Source organism: Amphiprion ocellaris, chromosome 19, assembly GCF_022539595.1.
Source record: "Amphiprion ocellaris isolate individual 3 ecotype Okinawa chromosome 19, ASM2253959v1, whole genome shotgun sequence".
In the NCBI taxonomy this organism is placed as follows: Eukaryota; Metazoa; Chordata; class Actinopteri; family Pomacentridae; genus Amphiprion; species Amphiprion ocellaris.
The window spans coordinates 12,707,752-12,718,759 of NC_072784.1; the positions used below are offsets into that span (position 1 = coordinate 12,707,752).

At 40.8% G+C, this 11,008-nt stretch overlaps 1 protein-coding gene across 2 annotated transcripts in view; it reads left to right on the forward strand.

Annotated features, from left to right (window-relative positions):
- gjc1 (gap junction protein gamma 1) overlaps positions 1-9,057 on the forward strand; it is a 60,634-nt gene extending 51,577 nt beyond the window's left edge. For both annotated transcript variants that reach the window (XM_035947340.2, XM_023268447.3), the window contains exon 2: positions 1,796-9,057. In XM_035947340.2, the coding sequence (XP_035803233.2) occupies positions 1,850-3,310 (1,461 nt within the window). In that variant the 5' untranslated portion in view covers positions 1,796-1,849 and the 3' untranslated portion in view covers positions 3,311-9,057. The remainder of the gene's footprint in view (positions 1-1,795) is intronic.
- Positions 9,058-11,008: the final 1,951 nt, after the last annotated feature.

Genomic DNA, 11,008 nt, shown 5'->3' on the forward strand with positions numbered 1-11,008 from the left:
GCCCTTTAAACCCCCCCAATCTGAGCTCGTATTCATGGCTGGATTTTCCTCTCAGTCAAGCTGACAATAAGCCACGCGCCGTTGCAGCTTCATGAGGGGGAAAGTTGTGTGGAGGTGTCACACTCATCCCCCAAAGCCGCCCTGAGGGACGCCAGTGTTTGGGTTCAGCTCCACCGCCTGAGCTAATGTGGCTCTGCTGTCTGAAATCCCGCTCCAACGGTTTGTGCCCAGCCACCTGCTGATTCTGCTGGTTTGGATGGACTGCCTGCAGCCCAGACCTAACCTACATAAGGCAACATGCTCCACAAACTGCACATATACAGCCAATATAACGTGCAATACCTACCAACCAGAACAAACCAGCGAAGTTAATACAATCCTGAAAACTGCACCTCACACAGAAGAAGGCTCACTAAGAGGATTTATTTCCCCCCTGAAAGAGATAGGCTGTTAAATAAAGTGTGTGTGTGTGTGTGTGTGTTTGGTGATAGCGAAATTCCCTATTTGGATTATTTCGCCTCCTTCTCAGCGCTGTTTGATGGTATTTTTTAATACCGGTATCCTCTTTCCACCCTGTTTGGTCGTCTAATTCCCTAAAAAGCCCAAACTTGACAGCAAAACCTCGCTGTGCACTGGAGCTGCAACGAGCAACAGATCAAATTAAGGGTGCATTGATTGCCGGAGCTTAAAGAGGAGCATTCATTTTAATTAAGGCATTTATTGTGTCACCCCCTTTCACATCTTGCTACCAAACTTGCAGGATTAATACTACTTCCTGGAGGATTTAAGTCTTACTGGGGAAAAAATTGGACAAATTTTGCTTGATGCTTCGATCGTGTTGTGAAATGTTTGAGGGTCACGGTGTGAAAAATCAATCAGATGTAGCTTCTGACTGTACAATGGAGAAACAACACTGGCGTTTCATGTAATAATTTAAAAAATCAAACAGGTTTGAAGTGTGAATTATCGTGTTTTTAATTCCTTGATTCACATTTTGCGCATGTCAAACTATGTCTATATTAGAAAGTTGTTTTCTTTGAGAAGAAAATATGTCTATAGATGATTATGGTATCAAAATTGTCTAAAAATGATCCTTTCATTTTCTGACCAACCATCTATCACACATGCTGATATGAGCCTTGAAAGTTTACCCAGAATGCACTTTTTAAAGTTTTCTCTGGTGAATTATCAGAAAACAGAAACACATCCAGGGTACCGATGATGCTCAAAGTTGATTATAGAAAAAAATTGTACTGAAAAAAGAGATTGTATCTTTAGACTGCAACAGCTACACTGTTAGAAAAAGGAAAAGTTTTTCACTGTCATTTTTTTTAACAATTTATTATTATTGTTACAAATGTATCCTGTTCTGTTAAATTAAAAGTAAGAACTACTGAAAAAACAGAAGAAAAACATTTATTTACACATTAACTCTAAAAACTCAGGCCAAAACTCTAAACAATGTTTAGTGTATTTTTTTTCAAATGATAATTTTTTATTTTTTGTCATCATTTTATGTCATGTCTCTCCTGTACTGAAGAAATTGTGGTTTAAAAATGGATGAAAAAGCTTTATGTACTTCAAGTTCTTGTAACTCAGGAAAATATTCATAGTATGAAGGTAAAATGTTGCACGACTTCATCAAACATAGTAAAATTAGCTGCTTCTGATGGGATCAGGTTGGAGTTTTTTTCAGATTTGTTTGATTTTACATGGAGTGATTCTTGAGATATCCTGCCAGAGGCCTGTAGAGTTAACTAACTCTGTTTTCTTTCTTCGCCTTTGTTTTCTGCAGAGTCTGTGAGCAGGTGAGAGAGGGACACTGTCTGCCCCACTGTCCAGCGACACCATGAGCTGGAGCTTCCTCACGCGGCTGCTGGAGGAGATCCACAACCACTCCACCTTCGTGGGGAAGCTGTGGCTCACCGTGCTCATCGTCTTCCGCATCGTTCTCACCGCTGTCGGGGGAGAGTCCATCTACTACGACGAGCAGAGCAAGTTTGTCTGCAACTCGGGCCAACCGGGCTGCGAGAATGTCTGCTACGACGCCTTCGCCCCACTATCCCACGTTCGCTTCTGGGTCTTCCAGATCATCCTGGTGGCAATGCCTTCCCTCATGTACATGGGCTACGCCGTCAACAAGATTGCACGATTAGATGAAGCCAAAGGAGGAGCTGGAGCTGCTGCAGTTAGAACTGGAGGAGGAGGAGGATACACGCACAGAAAACCCAGAAAAATCTGCTTCGGAGCAAGGCAGCATCGAGGCATCGAGGAGACCGAGGAGGACCAGGAGGACGATCCGATGATCTATGAGGTGCCGGAGATCGAGCCTCCAAAAAGGCCAAGGGATCCTCTGCAGCCGACACCTAGACCCAAGATCCGTCACGATGGGCGTAAGCGAATCCAGGACGAAGGGCTGATGAGGGTCTACGTCTTGCAGCTGGTGACCCGAACAATACTAGAAGCAGGGTTCCTCGCAGGACAGTATTTGCTGTATGGTTTCCGTGTGATGCCAGTGTTCATCTGCTCGGGGAAACCTTGTCCCCACAGCGTCGACTGCTTTGTGTCGAGGCCAACTGAGAAAACCATCTTCCTGCGCATCATGTACGGCGTCACCGTTCTTTGCCTCACGCTAAACATCTGGGAGATGCTCCATTTGGGCATCGGATCCATCTGTGACATTCTCCGCCGCCGCCGCTGCCCGCCTCAGGAAGATGAGTACCAGTTGGGCTTGCTGGGCAACAACGGTGGTGTGGAGGGCTCCGTGGGGGGGACCGGGCCTGAAGCCGGCTCCGAAGGAGGGGTGGGTGGGGATGGTGCCGCAGATTACGTCGGTTACCCCTTCTCCTGGAACACCCCATCAGCTCCGCCCGGTTACAACATCGTGGTGAAGCCGGAGCAGATGCCCTACACCGACCTCAGCAATGCCAAGATGGCGTGCAAGCAGAACCGGGCGAACATCGCGCAGGAGGAGCAGCAGCAGTTTGGCAGCAATGAGGACAATTTCCCCACTGGAGGGGAGGCCCGAGTGGCGCTGAACAAAGACATGATCCAGCAGGCGCACGAGCAGCTGGAGGCAGCCATCCAGGCCTACAGCCAGCAGCACCGGGCCGAGGAGCAGCTCGGGGACAACCAGGACGACAAGCCACAAAGTAACATCATCCAGGCCCAACCGCAGCCCCAACCGCAGCCTCAGAAGGAGCGCAAGCATCGGTTCAAGCACGGTAAAGGAGGCAGCAGTGGAGGAGGCAGCAGCAGCAACAGCAGCAGCAGCAAGTCTGGAGAGGGGAAGCCGTCGGTATGGATTTAACCCCAGAAACAGTGAAATGAACTGTATATACATTAGACTGGATGATGAGATGTTGCAATCTTTTCTCGGATATTTAAACACCCCTGTGCCTTAAAGAATCCTGCAAGCTGGAGAAAGATGTGTGTTTGTGTCAAAAAACAAACAAAAAACATGAAATTGTGATATTGCAGCTGACAAGTAGTTTTGTCTGGGCTATCACCGTGTAACTTGAAACATCACACCAACACAAACTGCGTCTGTCGTTTACATGTCTCCTCGAGTCACATTATTGACCTCCGTCATCTTCCTGTTCGTCCTGTCTTAGGGGGATTTCAGCTTTGGAAGATCGTAATGAGTTCTCTCGCAAATTACATAGATCCCAGATACGGCTTAGCTCGCTGCCCGAAATCGCCACAACGCCGGGTGCCGGTGTTCCGGCAAGATAAAGCAACGACTTCACACTGTTAGGACACAATAAAAGGAATTAAATGCAATAAAACGAATCACAAACGCAGCAAAGGGCATCACCTTCCTGAAGGCTGCATCCTGTCAGTTATGATGGTCCTCTTATTCTGCTGTGACTTTGCATTGTGTTTGTATGTTTTTTTTGTTGTTTTTTGTTTTTACTCCAGCTGCTGCTCAGGAACCAGATGAGTACAGCAGGTTTATATCAACAACAACAACAACAACAAAAAAGACAAAAAAGGTGCATCCAGTTTTTATACCTTGTTACTCAACGTCTCAGTTTTCTCTCTGTGGCTTTGAACAAGGCGACTTCACTGTCTGCCTTGTAGTAGACTGCCCCCTGGTGGTAACTTCTGCAGGGGCTTCACTTTACAATAGGGGGAGTAGATAGATTCCAGTTGCCAAATGCTACCTGCATCCAGCAACACCTTAACCAGCTGTTAGTGTGTCACATACGTCTTCCCAGTTCAGTGTTTAGATGCACAAGGCTGCAAAATCACAGCGTCGTAATGGGAAAAGGTTCAAAGCCATTACTCTAGCATAGTGAGACCAAACACTGTTTGTGTGATGCAAGCGTCAGTGCCAAGACTTTCTGCTGGGCTGCTATGAAGCCTGGTTGTTTGTAGCTTTGGAATACTGTGGCCATGCTACTCCAGTTGTGCAAATATGCCTACGTGAGACCAACCCTTTTGTAAAAGTCACTTGTTCTTTTTTTTTTTTGTATTACAGTGTGTGTATTGCTTTTTTGGAACAGGATTTAAAATCTCCAGTCGATTTTCATGTTCGAGCCAGTGGGTTTTTTTTTTATATGAAAACACTTTTTAAAGTTTTTTGTAAAATAAAGTTCCAAAAAAGAAGCAAGATCTTTTAAAGACGAATTAGCTGTAGGAATATTCATGGTTATTGTGATTTGAATTGCCTTCCGATTGTAAAAAATGTGAAATATGACATAGTATATTTTTATAATATGTCAGTTGCGGTGACTTAATGATGTGAAAAAGAAAAAAAGTCAGTCTTTTCCTTGTATGTTGCAGTGTTAGTATTTAATGTATGTATGTAGCAGTCCTCTGGGCTGTATTTTACTAAACAGTGTTACTCCTTTTTCCGACGTTGTGCTGAGATCTGCTGAACAGCTGCGTGTGGAGACGATGGAAAGTGCTGGCAAAACGACGTAAAGTGCCAAATTGTTCAAACCATTCCAAGCTGTCCAGGACTGGAGCTTTCCAAATAAGCTGCCACTGCTTTGTCATTTCCTGATGGCACATTTGGAAAGCGGAACAAATCCGAAAAACCGACACATTCTGTTCCTGATTTAACAAATCTGTGCTGAAACATTTGAATCTTTCTCTGCAGAAGAACAGAAGAACAAAACATCCCCGTCGAAGTTGTGAGGCTGTACAATGTGGCACGGCTTCCTTTACATTCCTTTACATGTGCACTGTAAAAAAAAAAAGTAAAAATATGGTATTATTCCAGCAACTGGGGCACCGAAAATTACAGTAAAATAATATTATAGTAATTTCAATGATTAATAATACATGTTCAAGCCTTAATTAGTATTTTTTAAGTTTAATAAGCAGTATTAATATGTGTAAAATCAATGAAAATAACCTATAATATATAATAATAATGCATATATGAAGAAAACTATATAGAATTACTGAAAAAATACCCTTTCCCTGTAAATTGTCACTAATTCTGTCTAATTTTAGAAATACATTTACAGTATTAAACTCAAATTTAACAGCTTTGGCTATGAAATAAAAATAGTTTTTTTAAAAAGTCAATTTATGATAAATTTGTCTTTTTAGATAAAAAATTAAAAATAGCAGCAAATACATTTAAAAGAGTAATGTCTCATGTGAGGGAAAAGTAATATAAAGTAAATAAAATAATGTATGATAAATAAATAAAATTACAGATGAAATTGTGTCTGACTTAAGAAATATAATCACAGCATTGAACTCAGATTTTAATATTTTATTCATTAAATAAAAATTAAAATATTGCAAAGATATGATAAATTTGCAATTGTATTTTAACAGCCTTTTTAATCTAAAAACAACAGTTGTTGTTTTTTATTGGAAATTTTATGGTTGTTCACAATTACTTATTTTTACTGTTATTTTGCATTAGACATGCAAATTCACAGTCATTTTTTTCAGTTTTATTTATTTAGCATATTTTATATAACATTTAATATAATATATTTTAAAATGTTATTTTAAAAAAAATACAGCCTTCATTATAATTTGAAATGTTTCATATATTAAATTTGTCTTTTTGGTTAAAAAAATCAGTTCTCTTAAAAAGATTTTTTTTGCATATTCAAAAGTGACAGGTTTTAATGTTATTTTATGTCAGATATGATGTAAAAATTACCCTTTTTCTACATTTTAGACAACATGGTTAGATATTTGTAAATCAATCTGCTAATTGACAAAAAAAACAAATCTGTATAAAATTACAGAACCAGCAATTTTAGAATATATTCACAGTATTAAACTCTAATTTAACAGTTTCACCTGTTAAATAAAATGAAAATATATATGAAATCACAATACATTTGCAACCTTTTTATATTTCTTTTTTAAAAATTGAATTTTATTTAAAGCTAGCATTAGACGTGTACATTCACAGTCCATTTTTTCTCATTTTATTAATTTTTCAGTGTTTTTCAAAAACTGAAAAATTCCATACATTTAGAGTTTTTTTTTTTCTTTTTACAGTGTATATGTATTGTGCATGAACAGGAACACTCCCTCTGGTCGGTTTGTTCATCGCTGGGCTCCACATGTCTGTTGAACAACCTCAGCCAGCTTCACACAGACATAAATCACCACAAGTAGTTCAGTCTGAGCAGCGACTTACAGCGACTCTGATCCCAAAGAGCTGCAGGTGATTTACTGAGAGTTTCCCAATCACTGCCAGTCAACCCTCATTAAATTCTCCCCAGTAAGCAAAGTTACCCAACTAAACTATTTCAAGAGAAGCAAACAGACGTCAGTATAAATGGATTGCAGGCAGCCGGTGATGCACAGATGCTCCAGCTGGGGCCACAAGAGGGCGACTTTCTGTTAAAGAACGGAACTAAGAAGTGCGTTTTGGGGTCATTGCCATGAGGGGACTGAAAGACCCCATCTGCTCCTGTCTGCATGACTGGCAGCTTGGCCTTACATCTTCAAACCCAATCTAGGCTGCTGTTTTTAGGAGAAAGTTTTAGGAATCTGGGCAGCTATCCAGGTCAGGAGAATTGGCCCGTAGCACGGTTTTGTGTCTGTCTCTGCCCTGCTTTCTGTTCTCTATTGAGCGACTGACAAAGGAAGGGAACAAGCAAAATAGCTTTTACGACTGCTTTTATTAGGCCCCTCTGCGTTTTGTCGCCGTCTTGTGAGAACCACGTGTCTCCAAAAAAAGTTTGGGCTTTTTAAAGAAGCACCTGAAGGATGTGGGTCAAACCGAGGTGCCTGTAGTCACATATAAATCTGTCAACACACGTTTTGAGCTTTTGCATTTGCAAGAAACGAAAGAGGGTGGGGTACTGCAGGTTTTAGCTCCACGTCTGTGCTGGTTTCTAACGGAATCGTTCATTATTTGTGCATGCTGCTGCAAATTCCACATATAAGCTTCAAATCTTTTTGATTTTTAAACTTTTCGTCAACACTTTTGCTCATTATTTGCACGTCCATTTGCATGTTAAGTGGAAAATTTCTCAACACAAAGCAAACATTCAAGTTTTAGCTGCATGTCTGTCCTAGTTTTGAACAGGGATCATCAGTTTTTATGCTGCAAATTCCATGAATACACTTCCATCCGTTTACATTTTTTAACAGCTTCAACACCTTTGCTCATTGTTTGCACCAATGTTTGCATATTAGGTGGAAAATTTCTCAACCCATAGCAAACATTCAAGCGTTAGCTACATGTCTGTGCTGGTTTCTAACAGGAATCTCTATTATTTGTGTAAGCAGCAGTCTGCAGGTCTTACCTGCATGTCTGTCCTGGTTTTGAACAGGAGTCTTTCATTTTTATGCAAACTGCTGCAAATCCCATGAATACGCTTCAATTCATTTGGATTTTTTTTTTTTTATATTTTCGGCCCTTTTGCTGAATGTTTGCACCAATATTTGGGTATAAGGAAGAACATTTCTCAACATGTAAGTGTGCTGTATGTTTTAGCTTCATGTCTGTAATGGTTTTGAACAGGAATCTGTATTATTTGCATAAGTTGCTGCAATTTCCACAGATATCCTTCAATTCTTTTTGATATATTTTTTCTTTTTCCATTTTCTGCAGTTTTGCTAAACGTTTGCACCACCAAGGTTTGCATATTAGGTAGAAAATGTCAAAAACAAAATAGTCCTGCAGGTTTTAGCTGAATGTCTGTGCTGGTTTCTAACAGAATTTTTCATTATTGTGCACGATGGTGCAAATTCCACAAAATACGCTTCCATCCTTTTATGATTTTTTAACCATTTTTCAACCTTTTTTCACCAGCGATTGCATATTAGGTTGAAATTTCCTCAATCCATAACAAACATTTGTGTTTTATCTGCATGTCTGTCCCGGTTTCTAACAGGAAACCTTCAATATTTGCATAAGTTGCTGCAAATTCCATGAACAAGCTTCAATTCTTTTGGCCTTTTTAAACAATTTTTGGCACTTTTGCTCAACGTTTGCACCAAACTTGGAGACATGTTTCATTTGACGGAGACAAAATGCATCTGAGCACATCTTCGGGTGGAGACCCACTTAGGAGCTGAAAGCCATTTAATTCTCCACTGAACTCGGCAGCTTAAAGAATTATGAGTTAGGTGTGAGGCAACAGCAGGATTAGCGTTATCGGCACTTAAGGGTGGAGTGATGCTTAGAAAGACAATTATTCCTTTGTGATTTATCTCTGTACTGTACATTAACACAGTGGGAGAATGAAAACCGGTTGTAGCAGATGAAATCTTTTGTGGGTCTATTCATCAGGGATTCCACAATTTCCATCCTCAGCATCTGTCTGTCCACTTAGAAGAAGGAATAGTGAGGCCGTATTGTTCCCCTACATGTTTCTTATAGTCGCCCGTGTGGGACGTGACAATAAAACCAGTGATATTACCAATACAAACTCTGATTCATACATGCATTTGTGTGTTTGTGTGTTTTTCTATGCCTTTTTGTAAAATGTACGTTTCTTTGAGTGCCATTCTGGTATCCCCTGGCAAAGATTTTTTTCATATTCTTTGATGAATACATTTGCATGTGAAAAAGGGCCTATTTTCCTACAAAAAAATAAATCAAAAATGCATATTGACTGAAGGCGTCTGTGCATCTTTTGTTTTGCGTCTGCAGCAGGTGAGGGGGAAAAAAAAGAAAAGAAGAAGAAACACCAGGAAATAAAAGGCCTTTTGAAACACAGAGTATTGTCCTGTTCTTGTTGTCGGCGTGACATGTGCGTTTGATTTTGATCGGTAAAGAGCAGGAGGTCTCCACAGTCCTATCAGGAGAATTACAGTCACTCGGGCTGATGTTGTGTCATTGGCAGGAACAAACAGGAGACCGAAGACATGTCAGTTCAGTTTGTGTCATGTTGTTTGTCACTTTGGCAGTTGAACTACATCTTGTGAGGAGGGAACATCCAAGTCTGTGAGGCTTTAAATTACACTAATGCAGCGTGAGGTCGACGTTTGTTCCAAATAGCCACTTACTTTAAAATGGCCTTGATAACACAATCACCTCTTCAGTTCTGAAAGCATTCGAAATAAAAGGAATACGTGTCCTCAATCTCTTTTTTGTGAGTGTCTGTCTTCTTCAACGAGTTCATAGCCAAACTGCCTGGAGAGTAGACAACAAAAATGGAAATGGAAAGTATGTTTTCCTGTTCGTCCGAAATAAAAACTGTTCCCTGGAGAGCTGAGCCAGTGGGAACGGGCGAAGTGCTGCAGCTGGATGTACAATGAGGTCAAAGCCGCTATGAGTGGAATCCCAGGAGCCACGTCTGGGATGGCAACTTGTGGCAGCAGGCTGTTTGCTCGGAAAAGAAACAAACATTTCATCCCATTAATGGCCTAATTGGCTGGATGCACTGACCCCGCTCAGATGTCACTTTAAAGACAATGTGCACATGCTGCTATTATGAACAGGGAAAAAAGCTGCCCTAGTACTTTCTGATTGTTTTTTTTTTTTTTTTTTAGAGAGTCTGGGAATGCATCACCCAGATGTTTGCATATCTAGTCCACGTAGTAACTCTGACATAGCCTGCAGTGAGACATGCGAGAGAAGTCAAGTGGAAAGTGCAGTAATGTTCAGCAGAAGTGAGTACGCTCTGTACAATGTCACTTAAAATGTCAAATGATTCAAAAGTGTGTCATCTCTCAATGACGGCAAATGATGGCACTATTTTTAAGTTCTCCAAAAGAGAACTTCCTCCGATGAATCACAAACAAATGCTTTAGAGAGAGTTTATTGAACTTGCAGGCCTCAAAGTAGGAACTCAATGCAACAAAGGTGAATACAACTGTGATCACTGAAACTAAACTGAGTCCACCTATGATTTCTGCATGAACGGGGTTCTAAAATAAGCCGTGGACACCAAAACTTCAGTTTTTGACCTATGCTCTGTGTCTATCTGCGTGTTTTCATCATGGCCTTCACAAAGATGGGAAATGATGCAGGAGGTTCTGTGACAGTTGAAGAACAGGTTGAAACACTGTTGCAGCAGTAATCAGGAAGCATAGAAGGAGCTACAATACAGCTAATCAGGGCTGCAGTGGTCGTCCTCCTGAAATGAAGATACAGATAGCGCAGTATTTGCACAATCAAGCCCTAAAAAAAGACAAGTAAATGCTTCCAACATGGCAGACTTGTGCTGTCATGAAAACCAGAGCGTCAGTGACAGCTCTGACAGTGTGAAGGATATTGCATAATGTCAGCTTCCGTAGACAACTTCTAAGAAACTAAACCTCACTTGCTGTTCTGAACAAAACCACAAGATCAGGTGTGAGCACATTCTTTTGATCATGAGATGAGACCGAGGAAAGATTTTTTTGGCTCAGATGGAGCGTGTTTGGTGTGAACGTGATCAGAACAACCGCAGTGAATGCATAATCCTGACAGTGAAGAACGGAGGTGGGAGTGTGATGATATGGGGCTGCATGAGGGCAAAAGGTGTTGAGGAGATGCCATTTATAGAAGAATGTCTGTGGATAAACCAACATATTGGCTGACATGATGACTCCTAGTCTGCAGAAGCTTGAAAAAGAGGAA